General features: G+C 52.6%; 2 protein-coding genes across 31 annotated transcripts in view; one reads left to right on the top strand and one right to left on the bottom strand.

The window, feature by feature from the left end:
- The window catches only part of MAP4 (microtubule associated protein 4), a 207,249-nt gene extending 185,148 nt beyond the window's left edge, over window positions 1-22,101 (top strand). For 8 of the 22 annotated variants that reach the window (XM_045049566.1, XM_045049551.1, XM_045049587.1 and 5 more), the window contains 11 exons: window positions 329-435; window positions 1,255-1,470; window positions 5,150-5,333; window positions 5,885-5,944; window positions 6,061-6,353; window positions 7,686-7,799; window positions 9,779-9,871; window positions 15,760-15,841; window positions 17,441-17,553; window positions 19,445-19,634; window positions 19,770-19,920. In XM_045049566.1, coding sequence (XP_044905501.1) covers window positions 329-435; window positions 1,255-1,470; window positions 5,150-5,333; window positions 5,885-5,944; window positions 6,061-6,353; window positions 7,686-7,799; window positions 9,779-9,871; window positions 15,760-15,841; window positions 17,441-17,553; window positions 19,445-19,634; window positions 19,770-19,777 — 1,460 coding nt within the window. In that variant the 3' untranslated portion in view covers window positions 19,778-19,920. Of the gene's footprint in view, window positions 1-328; window positions 436-1,254; window positions 1,471-5,149; window positions 5,334-5,884; window positions 5,945-6,060; window positions 6,354-7,685; window positions 7,800-9,778; window positions 9,872-15,759; window positions 15,842-17,440; window positions 17,554-19,444 lie in introns of all 22 variants that reach the window. The other 14 variants (XM_045049603.1, XM_045049578.1, XM_045049635.1 and 11 more) reach the window with 9 other exon arrangements.
- Window positions 22,102-22,651: 550 nt separating this feature from the next.
- The window catches only part of DHX30 (DExH-box helicase 30), a 29,856-nt gene continuing 29,460 nt past the window's right edge, over window positions 22,652-23,047 (bottom strand). For all 9 annotated transcript variants that reach the window (XM_023248328.2, XM_023248330.2, XM_023248334.2 and 6 more), the window contains one exon: window positions 22,652-22,978. In XM_023248328.2, the coding sequence (XP_023104096.1) occupies window positions 22,725-22,978 (254 nt within the window). In that variant the 3' untranslated portion in view covers window positions 22,652-22,724. The remainder of the gene's footprint in view (window positions 22,979-23,047) is intronic.

Here is a 23,047-nt window from a genome sequence, read left to right as displayed (position 1 = left end):
CTCCGGGAGTTAGTGGTTGGGTGACAGAGCCCCTTTGCTGGTCTCCAGGGAAGGGAAACCAAACTTCAAGGGCCATTTCCTTCCATTGGTCATCTGTGCAAATCCCACTTAGGTTGCTTCTCCACAGGGACAGGCTGCCTGAATCTGTGGAATCTGAAACGGTCCTGACACAATGAGAGGAACTCGGGAGTCTTATCCACATTTCAGAGCACAGCCCTGTGGATTTTGTTCAGATTGAAGTGCTAGTCAGTGTCTGTCTCCACTAAGACTTGCATTTTCGAAATGGGTATGAAAAACATTTGCTTAGCATAACTGTTCCCCCTCTTAGGAATAAGTAAGCCTGAAGAAGGACGGCCTGCTGGGAGTGTGACCGGAAATGACATCACCGCCCCTCCAAACAAGGAGCTCCCACCAAGCCCAGAGAAGAAAACAAAGGTAGGTGCCGGAATGCTGGGTTCTCTTCTACCAATATCATTTTTTAAAACCATACCTTCTGCTACTGTTGCTTGGATTGTGAATGGAATTTCTTTTTTCTGAGCTATTAGTAGGTCCTTCCCCAGTTTTGGACCTTCTTAGAAAATATTTTATATTCCTATTTTACCATAGTAGCCTAACTCAACCCTTAAAATCTCTTCCCTTGACCCCATCATCTTGAATATGTGTAGAAATATTCTGTAGAGGGTGTTTCTGCTTCCCTTAACAACAACAATAAAGGGATTTGCAAAACTATTTGGAAATAAATTCTGCAATCTGCATTCATGAAAAGGGAAAACAGATTTTTAAGGTGGATCAAGGCTTCAGACACTTACTGGTACTTACTGCAGAGTAGAAATGCCACACTTCAGTGTGGTCCTAAAACGATGCTGATGTTGCCTCATCAAGGTACAAATAATAACAGCTTAATCACCTGCTGGTGGCTTTTCCTCCTAAAACTATTATAGCAGCCACCAAAAGCTACTTAACTGTTTAAAGCTGTCACTGAATTTAAGTCTTCAGGTGCCAAACTGCTAGAATTTGTGAGACAGTAAGAATGAACTCCCAGTTTTCTTTCTCTCATGGTTTCTTTCCACTATTTACCAAGCTCAGAAGAACGGAATGCTGCTTTTCAGTTGCATAGATCCTCATTGCTTATAATTTTACTTTGAATTGTGCAATTTATACTTTTTTTTTTAATTTGTTTTTATTTTTGTTTGTGTGTTTGATGTTGACCTTTAAAAAAAAAAAAAAAACCACCACCAACAAATCAACTTAAAGCCTTTGGCCACCACTCAACCTGCAAAGACTTCAACATCGAAAGCCAAAACTCAGCCCACTCCTCTCCCCAAGCAGCCGGCTCCCGCCACCTTTGGTGGGTCGAATAAAAAACCCATGAGCCTCGCTGCGGGCTTAGTGCCGGCTGCCCCGCCCAAACGCCCTGCCGCCACCACTGCCAGGCCTTCCACCTTACCTTCAAAAGACGCAAAACCTAAGGTAAGTGGCCACCTAAGCACTCTGCCAGGGAAAAGTTCTCCCCTCGGAGTGTCCGATCGGCTCTCATTGCTCCCAGACAGCGGAATCAAGCTGCTGGAATTGGGGGAAGTGGGGAAAGGCGACTTGAAAATCATTTGGGGCCCAGGATGCAGCCATAACATCTGAAGGCCTTTCAGACCTTGTACCTTTCCCTGCCCCTGCCTGGAGGCAATACTGCATCTGCTTGGGTTTCTTTTCCTTTCTCCCAGACCCTCCTGCTCTTCACGGTTTGAACACTTGTTAGCCAGTTTGCCCCACTCCACACCCCGTTAGATTAACCCCTTTTTGGTAGAATTCTCCCATCAAATTCCTAAAATTTGGTTTCTTGTCTTTCTCTTTAATCCTCCTACAGAAGTGATTTTTACCCATTACTTTTTTGGATAAAGCTCTTCTGACTGATCTCTGTAGGTTCCAACATCATGTGACAATTTCCTTTGCTTTTGACATTGGGCCCCCTCTCTCCCTCTGCAGTTTTCCAGTTTTTCAGGTCACCCACATTATTGCCTAGAAATCAGTCAATTTGGGCAGCAGTGGCTTCACAGGATTGTCCTAGAAGGGCAGATGGCGTCTGTGGCTTTCTTTCTTAACATTTTGTTTTATTTGAGAAGGGCCTTTAGGTCAGCTTGGTGTTATTCTTTAAATTCATGGTGGGAAATAGTTTCCCATGTTAAAATGGTAGTGTACCAATCTAATCTTGTAAAGAAAATTGGTGGAACCTAGGAATTGTAGAATAGGCTGGAACCTTGGCCAAGAAATTGCTATGGCCAAGAATTTCTATGAGAAACCCTATCATAGATTAAGAATGATAAAAATCTCATGAAGCTTTCTGACCCTGATTTACCCAGTTGACTGCTTTTCTTAACTGTTAGAAGACAATTTATTTGCATAAGAGGGCAGAGGGAAAGGCACCTGGGTGGCTCAGTTGGTTAAGTGTCTGACTTCGGCTCAGGTCATGATCTCCCGGTTCATGAGTGAGTTCAAGCCCCACATCAGGCTCACTGCTGTCAGTGCAGAGCCTGCTTCAGATACTCTGTCCCCCTCTCTCTGCCCCTCCCCCACTGCGCTCTCTCAAAAATAAACATTAGGGGCGCTTGGGTGGCTTAGTCGGTTAAGCGTCCGGTTCTTGATTTTGGCTCAGATCATGATCTCACGGTTCATGGGTTTGAGCCTGGCATCGGACTCTGCACTGACAGTGGGGGAGCCTGCTTGGGATTCTCTCTCCCTCTCTCTGCCCCTCCCATGCTTGCACTCTCTCGCAAAATAAATTTTTAAAGTTGAAAAAATAAATAAAAAATAAAATAAACATTAAAAAGAGAGAGAGCGAATAGAGGGAAAGTGACTAGAGCTATGGTACAACAAATCCTGGGGCTGACAGGACAGTGGCAGGGGCGCAGTGTATAGTGAACTTTTACTCTGCAGTAATAATAAAAACGAAGTGCAGTGTACTGGTATCTTTATGCCTGTTAATTCCTTCACTCCTCTCTCTCAGCAACCCATGATGTGGATATTCATCTTCTCATTTCATGGCTCAATGAAATAACCTTCCTAAGGTCCAGTGCCAGTAAGTCACAGAGCTAGTATTTGAACTTGGGTCTGACTCCAACACTGATACTTGGGCCTCCGTCAGCACTGTTCTTTCTTGTCCATGCAGCTTTTATTTTTATTTTTTATTTATTGATTTATTTTTAAAGTTTGCTTATTTTGAGAGAGAGAGAAAGAGAGAGAGAGAGGGTGCAAGCAGTGGAGGGGCAGAGAGAGAGAGAGAGAGAGAGAGAGAGAGAGAGAGAGAGAGAGAGAATCTCAAGCTGGCTCCACACTGTCAGCACAGAGCCTGACGTGGGGCTCGATCTCACCAACTGTGAAATCATGACCTGAGTTGAAACCAAGGGTTGGTTGCTTAACTAACTGAGCCACCCAGGTGCCCCTCATGGCCATGCAGCTTTTAGACAGCATTTTGAGACACAGCTGATCTGAAAAGGTGATCTGCATTACAATTACAAACTTGTTTTTCAGACAAGAAACAGATAAAAATATTTGGAGAGATTGATAGAAATAAAGCCTTAAGAAATTTATTTTTATCTTTATTTTGGTAGAAAGATTGTAGAAGCAGACAAAGGAGGAAAAACTTACTCAGAAAAAATAAGCAGATCTAGGACTCTGGTAGAGAAGAAAATATGAATTGAGAAACAGCAGAGTAAGGGCAGTTATCAAAGCAGGCTGGTTCTGTAGCTTGCTGAAACCAAGAGACTGGCAGCTAAAGAGTGTCACATTTTTAAGAGCCTTCTATCCTTAATAACCTTTTTTTCCAACTTATTTTATCACCATTGCTTCCACTAGCAAAAGAAGGCCCTACTAGATTATTCTGAGTCACAGTCAGAATACTGAGAATTTGAAGGAGACCTCAGAGTATCTGGTTTAGTACTCAGAGTTTTGAGCAGACAGGAGGGAGCCCCTCTGCACAAAATCCTACGATGTATTCCGAACAGAGCTGGTAGCTGAACAGTTCCTCTTATTCCAGTCTGAGGGTTCTTCGTACCATACTTCAGGGACTTCATTTGTAGAAGTGTCCATTACCCTGCATTTTCAGTTAGACTTTAACTGGATGCCAGCCCTTAATTTCTGAGCTCCTCCTAAGCTGATTTTCCATTTAAGCAGTGTCCTGCTGGTCTCTGCCAACACACTGCCCTGTGTGGCCATTTCTCTTGGAGCAAAAGAGCTGGATCCACTCTGTCTGTGTTTTGGCTTCCTCTCTTGAGGAAGGCTTATCAAAAGAGTGTGTCCTTCTCCTATTCCTGTAGAAACCAGGCTAAATTGATCCCTTCCCTTCCTTACTAGTAAGGCCATGCCCCGCCTCCACGGAAGAGGAACGACCGGGGCCCAGGTGCCAAGCACCTACACTTGAGAGAATTTTCCCTTTTGCTGTCACATTTTCCCTTTTGATGTCACAGCTGACATCGGTGCTTCTCATTCTCTCTGGTCGTCAGGCCCGCACCCTCCACCTGCCCCCTTCTCGTCGTCTCTGTGCTCTGGTCCCCACAGATCCTCTGGTCCTGACCTCCTTTATCCAGATGAGGAAATAAAGCCCATAGAGGTTCTGTGATTTTCCCAGAAACACACTGTGAGTTGGGGGCCTGACTGGGGTTGGAGCTCAGGCTTCGGATCTAACTGGTTAGGCCAGTGTTCCCTCCATCTGCAGCCCTATTCTGCTCAGCACTCACTGGGTGTATCTTAGCCAAAAGAATGACTGAATTTGCTTAAACATAATTTTTAATTTTTTTGTGGTGTTTATGTATATTTGTCTTTCATCACGTCGTTAAATACTGATGTATTTAATGTATTAAATACATTCGATCCTGCGGCAAACTTCGTTTGTGATGTGGTATACTTGACTGGTTTGTTCATTCTCACCGGTTCAGGTTGGATTGAGATAGTTAGACTCCCCCATCTCCTGACTCCAGCTGGCCCAGCACCCTACATGGCCAGCTTCTCACTTTGTCTGAAGGACTTAGATCTCAGCAGTATAAATTTTCCTACCAAGAAGTACCAAATCCATAGTTCCCCTGTTTTCTGCTGTCCTTTAACATGACTTCCTGGGGCTCTTGCTGACCTGCTGCTCTTATTCCCACTTCCCTGTTACCAGCCTGTTGCAGAGGCGAAGATTCCTGAGAAGCGGGCCTCCCCATCCAAGCCGGCCTCTGCCCCAGCGCTCAGGCCTGGCGCCAAGAGCACCCAGACTGTTCCAAAAGCCACAGCAGCTGCAACTCCTGCCTCAGCTGGGCCAAGCAGCAGGAGCCCCCCCACACCTGTGCCCAAGAGGCCCACCAGTGAGTACTGTCACCCTTCCTTCCCACGGGAACCAGCGGGGAGACAGGAGAGATCTCTCTCTGTGCACCAGACCTTAACAGGGAACACTGATCTTCACATGCAGTTAGCCAGTATGTCTGTTCAGAAAACTCTTGAGTGAAAGGGATTCTCATGAATTCCCAGGTAGGATTACTATTCCCTTCTTAGTAACTTCACATTACTCAGCACACTGTGGCCATGGGCTTACATGATAGGAAGTCAGTTGTTCGGTTCTGCAGGCCTGTGCTGGTAACCCACTTCCAAGGCTGCGTGGAAGGCACTGTTAAGATTGTAGAAAAGAGTAAGGATACAGTGCATGGCCTTTTGTATTCCATAAGGGCCCAGTCTTTACCTGGCTGTCTAATTTACTCTTAATCTATTCCAGAGACGAGCACAGCCCATGGCCCAAAGGGGACATTCAGTAATTGTTGAATGAATGAATGAATGAATGAATGAATCTCAGTATTGGATGAGCCATTCACTAGGTCACTTTGTTAAACATTAAATAGTAAAAAGTGTTATGTTTGTGCAGCCATCAAGACTGAGGGAAAGCCTGCAGACATGAAGAAGACGGCCACGAAGTCTGCACCAGGTGACACCCGTCCCCCACCTCCTGGGACCCTAATTTAAACCCCTACGTCTTTGCAGCTTCCAGGCTCCCTTCCGCTCTCTCCCGCTGAACCCCTGTCATCTCTTACTTCTTCGCAGCTGACCTGAGTCGCCCCAAGAGCACCTCCACCACTTCAGTGAAGAAGAACACCACTGTCCCCGGGGCAGCCCCCGCAGCAGGGGTGGCCCCCGGCCGAGCCAAGCCCACACCCACCCCTCCTCGGCCCTCTGGGACTCCTTCCTCGGACAAGAAGCCCACGTCAGCCAAGCCCGGCTCCTCTGCACCGAAGCCGAGCCGCTTGTCTACCAACGCTTCCACCCCTGATCTGAAGAACGTCCGCTCCAAGGTTGGCTCCACGGAAAACATCAAGCATCAGCCTGGAGGAGGCCGGGTGAGTCCTGGAGCTCGTGGTCCTTGGCATGCTAGCCCTTGCTTCCCTCCCTGCCACGCCACACCCCTGGGCCCACCGAAGCAGAAGGGTTGTCATGACGTCAGATTCAGTGTCACAGACTTGCAGCCTGGGCTCCACGTCCATCCGGCAGCAGACTGTCTCCTCCCGTCTCTATCAGGGAGGCTCCTGGTGTGGATTTTGGGCTTTAGGCTTACATTTTGGTTTGGAGGCAAAAGGGTTCTTGTACTTAACAAAACAAACAGGGAAGCCCTGGCCTGTGAGACCTGCTGGCTGTGCTCCCCACCTCTGTGCTGTGAGCATCAGGACCTGACCCGCAGGAGGGGGAACCTGGGCTTGGGAGAGGCATGTCTGCCTGAAAGAAGTTAGGGTGCCCCCTTGTGGCCGGGGTGACTGCCCGCTGCAGGGAAGAAGGGCTGTCAGAAGGGCTGTGGTGGGGAGTGCTGTTGAGGGCCAGGTGCTTCACTCTTAAGGATTTTCTGTTTACATCCACCGCAGAATTGTCAGCTGTTAGCAGGGATGGGACCTGGTGTAGCAAATGGTGGTGGCGAAAGTCCCAGTTTGGGTCCATGGAGCAGTAACCTCATTTCCTAGGTGATTCTCTAGCACTTAAGACACCACACCTCCCATTCAGGGTAGGATCCTTAAATTGCTTCAACCCCAGAGCCTTTAAAACATTGAACAGGGCCCAGAATGAGGCAGAATCCTGGTACTGTTGGAAGACACTGATGGCAAACTGGGATTAGTCTGGAATAAGGGCCTAAGAGTTGCTTTTGCTAAGAGGCTGTGGCTCTGGTGTACCCAGATGGTGTGACCATCCCCCCCTTCCTGTGCTCTTCTTACGCTTTTGTTGGGCAAAAATTGCAGGAGGTCTTGGTGAGGAGTTGGGTGACTTGGCCTGGTGAGTGGTGTGACACTTCCCGTCATCCATAGTGGCTCCTGTGACTACAGCAGCTTGCTTGGGGCGAGGACATTTGAGTGGGGGAGCATTGTGACTGGAAAACACACTCTCGGAAGAGAATCCCTAACTTAGCCCTCCTTCCCTCCTTCTCTCCGGGAATGGTGTCTCAATCTTGTCCTCGTGTCTCCGGGAATGGTGTCTCAATCTTGTCCTCGTGTCTCCAGACTGTGGTCTGCAGCTCCTCCTTCTGGCTGGTTTGTCCCGGGAAACGGTTTGTTCCTAGGAGCAAGGGTGACCTGCTTCTGCTTGGTGGCCTGGCCTGGATTCGAGTCCCCTACAGCTTTCTTCCCTTCTTGGCATTTGGGCTCTTACCCTCTTGGTTTGAAATTTGCCCTCCCTTTATCTCCATCCAGGCCAAAATAGAGAAAAAAACAGAGGCAGCTGCTACAGCTCGAAAGCCTGAACCTAATGCAGTCACTAAAACAGCCGGTCCAATTGCGAGTGCGCAGAAACCACCTGCTGGGAAAGTGAGTTTTATTTAGACTTTTACCTCTTGAAGGTGAAAGATGATAAACTGTCTCTTCCAGCCTGAGTCACTTTCCCTTCTATCGCACTTTTTTCCTATCCTTAACCAGTTTCTACTTCGCCCCCGCATTCCCTCCTCTCTGTTTGATGACTCAGCCATCAGAAAAAAGTTTTGTATTAACCCTGACAGTTAACAGATTTGGGAGCCCATTACCCTTTGGGGAATATTTATTCAGCTGGACAAAATGGATCCAAAAATTTTCAGCCACTTCCTTCACACTGACCTTGATGTGAAACCCACCCATTTTGTGTGCAAACACACACACAGCACCCATGTTCTTCCTCAGTAAAACATGGGATTGGTTACTCTGCTGCGCCTGGAACCCTGGAGCCCTGGTGCTTGTAATTGAACTAGAAGGCCCCTTTCGTAACCTGCTGGTTATGGAGATAGCTTTATTTGCCCTGGTTCCCCATGTCACCTCCTCACTGAAAGTTGAGGTGCTCGTTCCCACTGGAAGCCCGCTCAGCCTAGGGATTGCATACCACCGGCAGGGCACAGGTAAACAGAAACTCTAGGTTCTTTCCTCTTGCCTCCACACCCTGGAAGCAGGCCCCTCCTGCTTGCTGTGAGAACCTTCTTTTAGCTGTGGCAGGTAGGTCATCTGTCCATCCAGGGACTGCCAGAGAAGCCGTAACCTCCAGCCCTTAGGGACCAGGATGGACAGTCTCAGTGCAAGGAATTTGTACCTTCGGTGAGGCTTCTGGGTGACTCCTAGAGGCCCTGGAGGTCTCTGGATCAGAGCAGGGTTTCACTGGGTAGTGGTTTGCTGACCAGTTATTCATCACTGACATTATAAAGAAGGCACGAATCAGTGAGGTATTTGGGCTGGAATCTCTCAGGGTGGATTTCTCTGTTCAGTGGAAAACTCTTCAGCTTGGGGCCTGCTTCATTTGTGAAGGGCTCTGAAGCAAAGGAAGGAAGGAAGCTGGCAACTGTTTCTCCTTGGGAAGGCTCAGAAAGAATTCTTTGTTCCAGCCCTTAGAGCCTGGGCCTTTGTGTGGCCGCATTCCAGGGAGAGCCATTCATAAACACGACAGTGTGCCTGTGCATCATTGCAGCCCTGCTTGGAGCCGGTTCTCTCTGCGCCTGAAACTCACAGGGCACAGGACTGGGCATCTGGAGGATGGAAGAGGTGTTTTACTGTCGAGTTGAAAAAAAAGTCTAGACCAGAAGCTCACTCTGGTCCTGTGCTTTCTCGAGCCCCCAGACGCACGGGCTGCTACTTGTGGAGTGTGGAGCTGCTGAGGCTGTGGCCCGCGCTCCCCCTGGTGTCCGGATTCTGCATGGTGGCTCCAACGGCCTCTGGCCCATCTGCATTTATAACTGAGCTATGCTGTCCCTTCCTTCCTGTAGCATCAGATCTGTGCCCTGTGAGCCAGCTGCCCAGCACTTCTCTGAGCAGCCGTTGCCTCCCCGAGTGGGTCTGGCTGCTGCAGTTCCCAGCCTCAGATTTAAGGGAAGTGCCAAGCTTCAGCGAAGACCAGTCCGGATAAGCAGGATCCTTGCAGAGGCAGTCCCAGGACACTGTGTCTCAGCTCTCAGGGAGAGCAGGCGGGAGCGGGGCCGTGCCTGAGTGCGCCTCCGGGGCCTGCAGCTGGCTGGGCCTTGTGCACCACGGCCCAGCCCCAAGGAGCAGTGATGAGGCCCAGCCCCAAGGAGCAGTGATGAGGACCGTGGAGCCCTTTTGCCATATGTGCTTCTGTGCTCGTGTTGTTCGTTCACGTCTTCGCTCCCTGTCCTGCCACTTCAGATTCCTTCCCCTGTGCTTTTCCACAGCTGCTCTCCTGCAGGCGGGGGCGGAGTTGTAACGGCACCCTGTGTCAGTCATTGTGATCACGTGTGGACTCACTGCCTGCCCTGTGTCGGTTCTAACCAGCCCTCTCCCTTTGTGTTGTTTTTTTCTGTTCTCTAACACTCCAGGTCCAGATAGTCTCCAAAAAAGTGAGCTACAGCCATATTCAGTCCAAGTGTGGTTCCAAGGACAATATTAAGCATGTCCCTGGAGGTGGTAATGTAAGTATGAGCTCTGGACAGCTGGTGTCTGAGCCGTAGCCCCGTGGGGCACCGGGGAGAGGGCCGCTTGCGCTCCCAGGACCACAGCAGCCTGGCTCGGGGCTTTCTTCCAGACACAGGCCAGCAAAGTGAGAGGAGGCCTAGTGCTCCTGTGTGTTAGGACCAGCTGTTTCTGGGGAACCCCTGACCAACACCCTGGTGATGCCCATTTGGCATCTTTTCTCATCTTCTCTTTCCCTTCTGCTCTCTTTCACCCACTTTCCCCTGTTCTGAGTCCTTCTTCCTCTTACTCCCTCAGCCCCTCCTTTTCTTTTTGTCCCCTTCCTCCTTCCATCCAGACAACCTTTTATCACGCTGCCCTTCTGTGCCAGCCCTACGCTCTGTGTTGGGGGCACAGTGACTCCAGCTAACAGGCCCTGGTCTAATGTTAGAGAACACCCTGTTCACCTTCCACGTGTCCTCGTGACAGTACTCAGGCAGGCGGGACCCCAGCATGCACCAGAGGTGTGTTATGGAGAGGCCACATGCAGCCTCTGCCTTCGTGGCTTCTCCCCTGCTTCTCTCCCCACCCCACAGTCAGGGAGCTCATCCTGCTCTGTCTCTCTAGGTTTCATTCAGTTCCTTCTCCTTACTGTCTTGAACTGGACTGAGTTCTGCTCTGCTCACCCTTTTCATTTTCGGCCTCTGTCCCTCCTGTCCCCCCTGTCCCCTCAGTGGCCATGCCATCCTGCCTGTGGCTTACAAACACTCCCCAGCCCGGTGGTCGTATTGTGAGGAGTCAGCCTCAGGTTAGCCCTGTCTTGCCCCACACAAGGCCCCTTCTTGCACCTCCTTCCCAGTCACTTTGCACCAATGGCTCTTCTAACGTGGGTAGAAAGCGCACTCTTGACGTGGAGGTGGGGCGTACTCGGCCGGCCTGGTAGCTGGCCAGACGTTACCAGCCTGGTGTGCGATGAGCTGAAGTGGGTGAAGCGTTTAAAGACAGTATCTGGTTAAGGTGGTAAAGATCCAGCTTGTGAGGGCCCCAGGTAGGCACCGGCCTCAGCTTTTCCTTTCAGGCTTTTGACCTAGGCGAGAACAGGAGGTGAGCAGAGATTATGAAGGAACTGGTCATTGTGTGTGTGACGCAGAAATACATTTGTGTACAGTGTGCAGTCGTATGTACAAGCTAGGAAAATAGACATGTATTTTTTTTTCAGTTTGTTTTGAGAGAATGCGGTAGAGAGCACACATGCACAAGTGGGGGAGGGGCAGAAAGAGAAGGAGAAAGAGGATCCCAGGCAGGCTTCGCACTGTGTGCACCGAGCCCAACTCAGGGCTCGATCTCCCGAACCATGAGATCACGACCTGAGCCAAAACCAAGAGTTGGACGCTTAACAGACTGAGCCCCTGGGCACCCCAAAATAGACATCATTTATCTATCACTTACTGTGGTCTTGGCACATTGCCTACATGTGACTTCCAAGACTTTTTTTTCAGCATTGTATTGTAGGAGGCTTCCTTAAGCAGCCTCTCATTCGGAAACCTGCCTGTGAGCAGTGTTTCCAGGTGGGGAGATGAAGGTAGACGGCCTTGACTGAGGGGCCATACTTGTCTCCCTCAGCCCCTCCATAAAGCCACCACAGATAGACACGCAGCGGAGAAAGAGTGGGCTCGCTGGCACAGGTAGAACAGCGTCACACGTCACCCGCAGACCCCATCCCCTCCTGTATAGAAATTCTGAAGTTAGCACCGGATGAGAGGCTGGAGCAGGGTCCCAGTTAGTGCTGCGCGGCGCCCCCGTGTACATACAAATGTCCCCTTTTTTGAGAGCCAGGAGGACATCAGGGCAGGGCACGTAGCAGATTTCCCCCCAGTTTAAAATTTTGTGACAGTTTGTCTTCCATTCCACCCCCGTGAGGGGGGATATGTGCGCGTCATGGGTTCTGAGGCCTGGGGGCACTGCCATCTCAACAGCCCGTACTGCTGTCCACAGCAGCCCGCGGGTCCTCACAGGCCAGTGGGGCAGATTGCGGAAACGGCTGCAGCGAGGTTGAGGTACCGTGCTTGCCGGGGTTGGTGTGTGGGAAGAGGACCACAGAGACAGGCATGGCTTCTGCTAGCTGCCGGGCTTTGCCGGGGAGAGGACCTTTGAGAAACACGTCATAGGCCAGAGAAGCAGCACGTGGCTCCCTAAAGCTTTGAGTGGAGGCGAGTGGCCAGGGGAGGGAAGGAGGGGAGGATTGTTTGGCAGTTACTATGGATTCTCTACATACCAGCCCAAGAAGGCAGAGTGACATCTCAGAGGTGGTGGGTTAAGTGAGGGGGACACAGTTCAGCTTTTTAAAACGTTTAATCATAGGCATTTTTCAAATACATGCAAAAATAGAAAAGAATCCTACAATGTACCCAGCTTCATTTATTATCCTTGTGGCCAATCATTTGTTTGTTTTAAATTTTATTTATTTATTCTGAGTGATTTCTACACCCAACTCACAACCCTGAGATCAAGAGTCACAGGCTCCACTGACTGAGCCAGCCAGGTGACCCTCCTTGTAGCCAATCTTATCTTCTGTGTGTTCCCACCCTGATTATTTTGAAGCCAGTCCTAGATACATCATTCATCTGTAAATATTCCATTCATAACTTTAAGATAACTCTTTAATGTACGTGTGTAAAACCCCTACTGACACTCAGGATACAAGTAGGGACCATAAATTGTGGTTGGTTGGTGCGTCTCTTGTCTCTTATAACCTTAGGTTTCTTTTACTCTACAGGCACCCTTCAGTTTTTGTTTGTAGCAGCATTTTATAAATGAGTAAACTAAGTGGTTTATCCTAGAATCTGGCTTCTGCTGCATATCCCCGTATTTTGACTTAATATACTCCTTTGTCTCTCCATATCTTTAAATTGATTCAGGTTTGATTTTTTTTCTCCCCCAGCTCTTTGCAAGACTTTTATAGGTAGTGGTGGTGTTTCTGTCAGGAGGCATATTGTGTTTCACTGTCTGGTCCCCCCACCCGCCCCCACTCTCTGATGGCCGGTACCTAGACCCACGCGTTGAGTAGGGGTATACTATGGTGAGGCTCGAGTTCTCCCATTCCTTCTTCATTTATTGGCTGGGATACATCCGCAAAGCAGAATTTCCCCTGATCAACTATCCTTTACCTGAGAACCAGGCAGGAGGTAGAGAAGCAGTGGCTTCGGTCGCAGAACAGTCTCAGGAAATGTGCAGGCCCCAGGCCTTGGAGGGTGACCCCTGGAACCCCTCCCAGGTGTCTCAAGGGTGGCACAAGATGAGCCTGCCACCGTTGCTGCAGGACACGTGTTGTCTTGGTCTCAGTAGCTGGCAGATGTTTGGTTGGGAAAAGTACTTCCCTGTGTCCCTGTTGGGAGAAGTGTGGCCTTGTTGGAAATGTGAGGCAAAGTGGAGGCTGTTGTGTTGAGATGGTAATTGTACTTTGTAAATGATTACTGAACGTGGAAGCAGTCAGTGTCCTGCTGAATCTGCTGTCCCTCCAAAGGGTGGAGTGAAGAAGAGGTGGAGTGAAGCCAGAGCCTTTGAAGAAGGTGACCTTTGAAGGGCTTTGAAGGATGGGGAGGAGAATGCAGTGGGCTTGCTTGGCTAGGGAATAGTATGAGCAGAGTTCTGGAAACAGTGAGGATGGCTCAGGCAAGCTGATGATTATGGGAAGTTACTCTGTGCCAGGCCTTGGGCTGCGAGTGGACGTAGAACGATGCGGTAGACATCACATGTATCCTCTTGCAATACGACGGAAACCGTATTTCCTGACACTGGAGAAAGGAAGACGGGGTCCTAGAAGGTAGCCATTGAACGGCACTTTGATGAAACCCCACCAGAAGGGCATGACACCTGCCGGCAGGGCCCCGTGGGCCACCGCATGAAGGACTTGATCGTGGCGGAAAGCCAGGCTCTTCCACAGAACCAAGGAGCGGCTGGGCCCCTCACGGGAACTGTGGTATTTTCATCCCAGAACCCAGTGCCCCTCTATAGATGACGTCCTTTCCTAATTTAAACACATGCCATCAGTCGTGGTAGCAAGATGTTTTTCCAAGGCTCCTGGGGGGCAGACCTAGATGAAAGTCCGTTGGCCACCTCAAAAGTAGGGGCAAGTGTAGAGGACACCCAGACAAGTCTCCATCCCCAACGGGATTCATTTGTATAAAAGGCCATTCATCCTCTTGATTGCTCACCAAATGTGGACAGGATGGCAAATCTGTGAAAGGCCTCGTGGAGCCTGTAGGCGTGCACAGTCGCGGCAGATGTGAGCTCCAGGCTACCGCGCTGGGCCCATCGTGCAAATGCTTAGTATCCTTAATAAGGAGCAGAGCAGCCAAGACTGGGCCTCTTTCACGTATAAATCAGCAGAATTTTGTCGGCGGTGGGGTTTCTTGTTTTCACATTTATTTGCATTTATTTTATGCAGAATTTACTCCCGGGCCGTAAGTTTTTGTTCCTTCAGTCTCTTCTGGGGTATCTTTTTTTTTTTTTTTTTTTTCTGTGCAACTTCCTCTTCTGGTTTAGGAATAATCTGCTCTTTTCCAGTAAGGATCGTCTCTCACTGTGGCAATCTGACCATGAGCCCTGTTAAGTTCTACGCCACATCTTGGGGGCTTTGTCCACCTGGATGTGCAGTGACCAGAGGGTCTACATCTAAACCCCTAAGTTCAGCAGTACTCTCTGCATTTTTAAGCGTGTGCAGTAAAATTACACACTCTCTTTGGGCCACTGACGCTGTGTCCAGCCCCGCTGTTAGGCCTGGGCACACCACTGTCTCCACCATTGTAGCAACAGAATGGCACACGTTGCTTTTGCAAAGTGACATCATTCAGTTACTTTGTGGCATTTCAGATACATGCATTCTTGATGGCCTGGGCAGTGTTTCACGTGTGTTCTTAAATTGAACATGAAGAGTTGAACCTCTTGTGTGATTTTGTAGGGTTTTCTGGGTCAAGTAAATAGCGAACTGTTTTCAGAAATCACCTTCAGCCACTCACGGGAAGAGCGTTGTTGTTGTTTTTAATGGGAATAGCCAGGGCTGGGAGGATATGGAGACAAACCACGTAAGCTCTCTGGTGGGGGTCCATTGTCACATTCCTGGAAACCCGGCCTCATGCTTCAGGAACCTTAAAACAGTCCCAACCTTTGACCGGGTAACTGAAGGTCTGGGCATTTTGCTTGAGAGGTCATCAGAATTGCCATGACTTCTGTTCACAAAGATATTTATTGCTGCCAGAGTTTTAATGGTGAAAAATTAGGAAAAACAAAAAAACAAAACAAAACAAAAAACCTTAAATGGTCCCTATCTGGCATAGGTTAGGTTTATATAAGATCTTACAGAATGGATTATGTGGCCCCTTCTTAACATTTCCCAACTTTTATGGGGAAAATGCTTATAACATGAAATAAACAGGAATACAAAATCATAGACACATACGTAGAAATCTGTGCTGTCAGCCATGAGGGGAAAATGCACTGAAACGAACTAAGAGGAAAACACCAAAACATCATTCCAGGTTATCTCTGGGCCAGGAGTTGATGGGTGAGATTTCAGGTGGAAGAAGAGGACATTTCAGGAGATGGGGGTCCAGAAAAACCGGAGAAGAGCTGCCTGGCAGGTGCCCGGACAGGGTGGGAACATTGTGGAGCATGTGGGAACGTTGGTTCAGTCTGGCAGGAGGTGAGTTCAGAAGCTGCAGGGGCGGCAGGATGGATGAAGTGTTCGTTTAAGCACTTGGGGAGGTGAGCCTGACCTTGAGCAGACTGAGGTAGGGCCTTACACAGGGAGAGAAGAAACTTGAACGTGGAGATTGTCAAGGGAACACAGGTTTGGCCCTGAAATATATCCTCTCTCTGAGGCAATAATATTTTGTGGTTTATTTCTCAGGTTCAGATTCAGAATAAGAAGGTGGACATCTCTAAGGTCTCCTCCAAGTGTGGGTCCAAGGCTAACATCAAGCACAAACCTGGTGAGTGCAGTCCCCTGCTTCCCCCAGGGTGCCTGGGCCTCGCCTGGGCTGGGTCTCCCCGCTGTGCTTTTGTCATTCCATAAAGATTCCTGGAGGCCGGCTCCCCTCCCCCCATCCCCCCACCCGCCCCAGCCGGCGGAGGGGACAGTTCAGTGCAGTTCGGTGCCTGTCGGGAGGGGCGCCCCAGGCGCTAACCTCTTAGGCGCATCCGCATCCGGAGGAGCAGGTGGTAAAGGCCACTGTCCCCACGGGCATCACCACACCCCTGTTAGCGCGCCTGGAGCCAGTGCTGGGGGCGCCATTCGACTGTGGGCGGTGGATATTCCCAGGCAGTGACGCACCAGCTGTGAGCTCCCGCAGGATGGAGTCGTTGGGTAGCGCTGCCCAGGCCCCGGGTGAGGGTCTTGCTGCTGGGGCGGTGTGACTTCCTCCTGGCAGCGTGCTCCCGCCTCCACTGTCATCCCCTACAGCCGCGTGTCCTGGTTCTGGGTGACAGTAGACCAGGGCTAGGGCACTTCCCCTGCAGCGGCAGGCACGTGGCTGGCAGATCTGGCTCCTTGGAGGTCAGGCGCCAGGGGCTACTTAAGGTGAAGGCAAGGAACTCTCGGCAGAATGTGTTCTGTTTAAAAGGGTCAGAACAGTTTGGCCCTTAACTCACCTCATCTCCCCCCTTTAATCTGGAAAATCCACTCTTGCGCGATGCCACCTTCCCCGGTGCCGCTGACTGACCCCGAGGCTGGGTGTTTCGGCGGTGGGGAGGGGTGGGCAGGAGTGTAGGACAGCTGGCCAACTTGGCACAAAGCCGGGTGCTCTGGTTTGTGACGCGGGCTGAGGAGACGGGCCTCCAGAGGGGTGGGCCTGGGAGAGCAGGGCAGCCCCACACCCTGTGGCCACACTGTGGCCGTGAGTCCTGAACCTCGCCCTTGTGCGCTGGCCGCCCGAGCGCGCTGGGCCCCGGGGCTGGTCCGGTCCGTGCCTGTCCTTTCTCAGCTCGGTGCCGGGACTACTCCCACCTCTCCTTTTCCTCCACGACAGAGAAGCCTCTTTCCATTTGCCTTCTCTTCACTACAGTGTGGCTCATGCAGCAGCACAGACAGACCCCGCTGCCACCCTACCTCTGGCCATCGCCAGCCTGGCGGTGACTTTGGGCAAGTCACTCCTCTTGTCCAGCACCCGCTCTGGCGGCTGTAAAACAAGGGTCCTGACCCTGCCGGACAGGGCGTTCCTGCACTGCACGGAAGCGGGCGCCCTGCGCCACCCAGTCGGGGGGTCGTGACGTTGGCTAGAGAACCCGAAGCAGACACCATCTGGGCGCCTTTAGAGGCCGGGCTGGAGGCTGTGCTGCGGGCCTGCGGTGGTGCTGAGGGTGCCTTCCTTCTCTGTGGAGGTGTCGCCGCTGGCCGGATGCAGACTGTCAGCCCAACTTTGAGAAGACTAGCCCTGTTTGACAAACATGTCCACTGTCCTTTCCTCCTCCTCTGTGCTCAGAGCCACGTTCCCCATTTCTGTATTGGGCACATAGCCAGTCCTCGGCCCAGCTAGGATTCCCGGTCCCACCGCCTGGCTTTGCCTATGTGACCGGTTGTATTTTGGTACCAGGTGGAGGAGATGTCAAGATTGAAAGTCAAAAGTTGAACTTCAAGGAGAAGGCCCAGGCGAAGGTGGGATCCCTCGATAATGTGGGACACCTGCCTGCAGGAGGTGCCGTGAAGGTAGTGAGTGGGTCACCAGGGGGACACGGCTTGGGCCGGGTGGGAGGGGTTATGCAGCCGGAGTCTGGGTCCCAGGTACTGGGCGCCTGTCACCGCCCCTCAGTATCTTCAGGAGTCTTGTGTCACCCACACCATTGTGTTTTCCCAGTGTCCTTCATCAGTCCTGAGTGAGGCAGGAGAGGTAAAGAGGCCCCAACCCAGCTGCCTCTCACCTGTCCAGTTGGAGACAGAACCTCTCCTAACAGCCATGGCCCTCCTTACTTTTTGAGCCCATCTCAGCCATTTCCAAGGGGACTATGGACTGGGGCACAGACTCCCACAAAGCACGGTTCTCCCCGGCTACCTCATGAGGGGGTCCAGGTTCCATGCCGGGCTCCATTCTGGGCCTGCTGGGAGCAGGATGCCACATTTGCAACTCCTGGTGACACCTGCCTCTAGAGGGACTGCCATGGCCAGGGCTCAGGTGGGCAGGACTTCCCATCCTCTGGACTGGCTGGGCCTCTCCTCCCTTCCCTCCCTGTCTCCTTCCCTCCCTCCCTCCTTCCACGGCACTGTGAGACCTTTGTGTGCCAAGATGTCTGTCCTTCGTTCTGTGTTGGGCGGTTGGTGGGGGGACACAGGGGGCGGCACCTTGCAGGCTTCTGTGCATGACCACAGCTGCAGCTGCTCAGGGGAAGGTGAGCCAGGGAGAGGGACACAAGAGCAGCAGCTGGGGCCTTCGCTTCTACATCTGATGCCTAGCCCAGCCTCTGTCCCCTCTTCCCTCTGTCCCTCGGTGCTCCGGTTCAAGGCCTGACTGGCTTCTGTGAATGTGTGGGGTCCTGGCTCTGTCACAGGCTCCCAGTCCACACCTCCATACCTTTGAGGAGCCACTCCCCAGTCTGTCCTCCGGGGGCCCTAACTCGGATGTAGTCGCTAGTCCAAAGCCACATGGCAAGTACATGTAGACCAGGGTTTACACCTGCACCTTTCTGACCCCACGTCTTAAGTTCTTTTTTTTTATTCACATCACCTCCCTTAATTATTTCTGGAATTGTCTTTCTGATACAGAGGCCCGTCTCCTTCACTGTTCTGATTAGAAACCACTGTAGAGTCTTCCATTGCCACCTTTTGGGTGTTCCGGGGCACGGGTGGCCTCCCACTGGCCTCCCCTCTTCTGTCCACCCCATCCTCTTCCCGCAAAGCCCTGCAGGCCCCGAAGTCTCCCTGGTCCCCCCTCCCTGGACCCCTTCCTCCCTCCTCTGTGTCCCCAGGCTCCGGAAGGGTGCCCCGCACAGAAGAGGTCTCGGTGTCTGGGGAGGGGTAGATGAGCAGGCAGGGCTCATGAGTTCCCAAGAGAGCCCCTTTAGCACCCGCTCTCTGGTGGGTGTGGTCTGGGACTCATCGGTCCGGTCCGAGGTGGTGAGCTGCACCCCTTGGGAACTGACTCCCAGCTCCCAGAGCTCCTTAACTGGCCTGCAGCACCCCTGCTTCCCGACCGATTCCAGACCCGCTATCTAGAGAGCGTTCCCAGGGTTTTTGCCAGTGATCAGATGTCACGGCTGTTTGGTGTCGGCCTTGCTGAGAAGCCCGCACCTCTCCCCTCAGAAAGACCGCATGAAACCGTGCACTCCGCAGAGGAGCCCCCCAGGGTGTGTCACTAGCCAGGCTGCATGCTGGGCCCGAGGCTGTGTTCTTGCCCTACGCTGGACGCCCAAGCCAGGGGTCCTCTCACAGGCAGAGTAGGGGTGGGGAGTACCTGGTTTAGAGTCTCCAGATGACTGTGCCTAAATCCAGTGGCCGGGGAGGGGTGGCGGGTGGGCAGGGAGGGGCTGTGTGTAAAACCCACCATCACCCATCCCACCTCCTCCCCGACTGACCCTACACTGTCTCCCCCACTGTTTCATTGTAGACTGAGGGCGGTGGCAGCGAGGCCCCTCCGTGTCCGGGCCCCCCCGCTGGGGAGGAGCTGGCCAGCCCTGAGGCAGCGCCTGAAGCTGGCGCCCCCACTTCAGCCAGTGGCCTCAGTGGCCACCCCACCCTGGCAGGGGGTGGTGACCAAAGGGAGGCCCAGACCTTGGACAGCCAGATCCAGGAGACAAGTAAGTGGCTGGGCTTGGCCTGAGGGCCAGCCGGGGGCCCTGCCACTGTTTGCAAATTGAAACTCTTTTTTTTTTTTTTTTTTTTTTGACTAGAGTGTGGCCTAAATTTTAACCAAGCAACCTTTTATTTTCCAGGCATCTAATGATGACATTCTGGTCTCGTCTTCCGTCCCCTGTGTTCCTCCTCTTGTGTCCCTTGTTCCCCCCTCCCTTCCCTCCTCCCGTGTCACTGCAGATTGAGACCTACAGGCTGACGTTCCGGGCAAACGCCAGGGCCCGCACCGACCATGGGGCTGACATTGTCTCCCGCCCCCCCCACTTCCCTGGCGGCCCCAGCTCAGGCACCCGGGCCCTTGGCTCCCTCACCCGGGCTGCTCTATAGACCCCACACGGCTTGGGTGCTGGGCAGTCCTCTGGGCCCCCGCCCCATCCCCCTGCCTTGCTTGCCCATGGCAGTAGGCCCGCCCCCAGACCTCCTCCAGTCCCTGCCCTGGGCCCAGCTCCTTGCTTCCTTCCTGTCCCATCATTGCTCACTGCTCCGTAGACGAGGTTGGGAGGTGAATGGGGTGGGGAGGCCAACTTGGGATCTTGTGGGATCTAGGAGGGGGGGATCCAGATTCCAACCTCGTCTTTGGGTTTTTCGGACCAAACCCAAGAGAAACTGACATACGCGCCCTCCTCGCCGGGTCCACCTGGAGGGAAGAGTGGAAGTGGATGGCCACGTGGTGGCAGGGTGCTGCCCACATCCCCTGGAGCCCACTAAGCCACCGCCTCTCTCCTTGACCCCACAGTGGTGCCCACCACGCAGGTGGGGCCAGGTGCCTCTTGCTGCCCTGCCCCAAGTTAGTTAGGGGCTGGTTCTGCCTGTCCCCGCTGCTTCCTGTACCTGCCTAGCTGCTGCCACACTTCCCTTTCTCTTGCTTTATCCTTTTTTTTTTTTTTTTTTTAATAACCTAAAAACTGGTAGAGGAGTTTTGCAGGTTGAAGCCATGTCTAAATGAAAGTTCTCAGTAGGTGTTAAAGGAAATGGGGAGGGGACATCCTTAAGCCTCCAGCCGGGAGGTCAGGCATCGGGGGCTGCCTTGGCCTGGGCAGCTTGGGGCCCCAGAGTGTGTGGGCAGGGCGGGTGAGATGCAGGGGCTGTGGCCTGGTGAGCACAGGGCACACTAGGGGCTGGTCAGAGCGTGGACTGGTTGTTCTGGGATTTTGTGTGTATGCTGCTTTTCTTTTCTAACCAAGAGGCTGGTTTTGGTATCTCTGTCTGTCTCATTCCCTGGGATCTAGTGGGAGATATAAGCTCGGGGCCGGAGAAATAGGGAAGGGCTGTGGAGGTCAAAGTTCTCCAGGCTTGCAGGCCTAGGACACTAGAGCCCTCAGTGACTGGGGTGCCCCAGATGGCCAGAACTCATGTGGATGATGGGGAATCAGGTATGGAAATTTAAAAATAAAAGCATGAGACAGGCCACCTCCCTTCCCTTACAGCCTGACTGGAGAGTGGGGAGAGGCAAGGCCAGCCTGTGGAGGGGTGTCCCAGCCAGGGCCGGTCTTGGGATGGCTGCAATGATGAGAAATCCCGGGAATTGTATTGACACGGAAGATTCTTATTGCACTTGTATTTTTTTTTTTTTTTTTGTATTAAAGTTTGCATGGTTTCTAATAAAGGATTAAAATGTAACAGTTTGTAGTGAAATGGCCGGGGAGTCTCCCAGGGCTTCTCCTCCGGAAGAGCATTTTCTGCAGTGCAGACTTGCCCCGAGGAGGTGGCCACAGACTCGGCCCCTCGTCTTCCCCGCCGCTGCTCCCGGTGACCCTTGGAGCTGAGAAGGTAGGGGCTCTTGACTTAGGTTCAGATTTGATCTCCGTGTAGAGGGAGGGCATCTGGGCCAGCAGGTTCTCCCGCTTCTGAGGTAGCATTTTCCTTGGGGAGGTTTGACGCCACATCCCCAGCTCCCCAAGCACATACCGTGGGGGGGCCTGTGGAGAAAGTGTTCCCCGAGCCAAAGACAAGAATGCTTTGTGCCAAGGACATTGGGGCACCCGTGTTTTGTCAGCAGGAGGAAGCGGCAGAATGAAGTAGTAGACAGTGCAGGGCCCGAAGGTACCTGTGCCCTTTGTGTTAGTTCCAGGCCCACACGGATGCTGAGGTTGACAACTGGCTCTGGGTCCACAGGTAGGGGTAGGAGAGGTGACCCTAGTAGAGCGCTCTCTAGGTGGGCTGGAGTGGTCGTTTTTCTGAGGGGTGGTCTTGTCCCAGCTCCCTTGAAGTGTCCCCCAAGCCAGAGAAGCGGAGAAGGCTGCCCTGACAGCTGGGGACCAGAGGCCCCTGTGAGCTGTTACTACCTGCAGCCGTTTGGGGGTGTGACATTTCTGTACTTCCGGTTTGCTTATGGCTCAGCTATTGCCTGTGTCAATCTGTGATTCCGTTGTACCGATTTCAAGAGTAAATAAAGCTCGTGATGTCCCACCACGCAGGCCCTGTATCTTCTGTGTGTCCTCGTTGGTCTCCGCTAGCCCGTCGCCTTGTATCGGGTGACTGATGTGTGCACCGTGCAGTCTTGACGACCGTGGCCTCTCATCTGTGAATTTGTGGATGCGACCAAGGGAAAGTCCCAGCTTGTGGCAGGGCTGCCACACAACCCGAGGCCCCTTGAGGGTTAAGGTTCAGGTGCCCTTAGCTGCCTGAGGAACTTCTCTCCCAATTCTGCTTGGGGCTGGGAGGTGGCAGCCAGATTCCACGAGGACACGCGCTGTGCACGTACCACTGGCCCGGAGAGGGAGACGTGAGTGAGTGCATGCTCAACACCTGCTGTCCCAACCCGCAAAGGCAGGGATGGTGCAAACAGGCTGCCTGCCACGTGGGCGCGGAAGCAGCTGTAGGACCAGGCAGGCCCCTGGGACGCAGGCCCCACACCAGCTAAGCCCCTCCCTCCAGTGACCTCAGCCTCGCAATAAGCGGGAGTTTGGGAAGCGGGGGATGCTGGGGCCCTGAGAGAGGAGCCCCCAGCGGAGAGCAATGCTCACAAGGGATAAATAGAACTTTATTTTAAATAAACATTTGCACTCTGTACACAGCCCCAGCAGACACGGGGCTCAGTCATCGGCTGTCTTGCGCACGTCAAAGCTGCCACAGGGCCCACGCAACAGCTCCGCCAGCAGGGCGAGCAGCTGCCCGTGCTCCTGCTGCACGCCGGGCGGGAGTGCGGCCAGCTCACTGCGCAGGCTCCGCTCCACCATGCGGCCCAGGGCCCGGCGCAGCTCCCTCAGCAGCCGCACGGTGCGGGAATCCCCCTCCAGCCTCAGCAGGTCACTGTCACTCAGGGAGATGGTGGCCCGGCGCCCATCATCTGGGGGAGGGAGGAGGCGGCAGAGGGCTAGGGTGAGGCCAGGCCCCGGTGGATACAGACCGGCCCGAG

The sequence above is a fragment of the Felis catus genome, chromosome A2 (genome assembly GCF_018350175.1).
Source record: "Felis catus isolate Fca126 chromosome A2, F.catus_Fca126_mat1.0, whole genome shotgun sequence".
In the NCBI taxonomy this organism is placed as follows: Eukaryota; Metazoa; Chordata; class Mammalia; order Carnivora; family Felidae; genus Felis; species Felis catus.
This window is presented reverse-complemented; position numbering and strand designations above follow the sequence as displayed.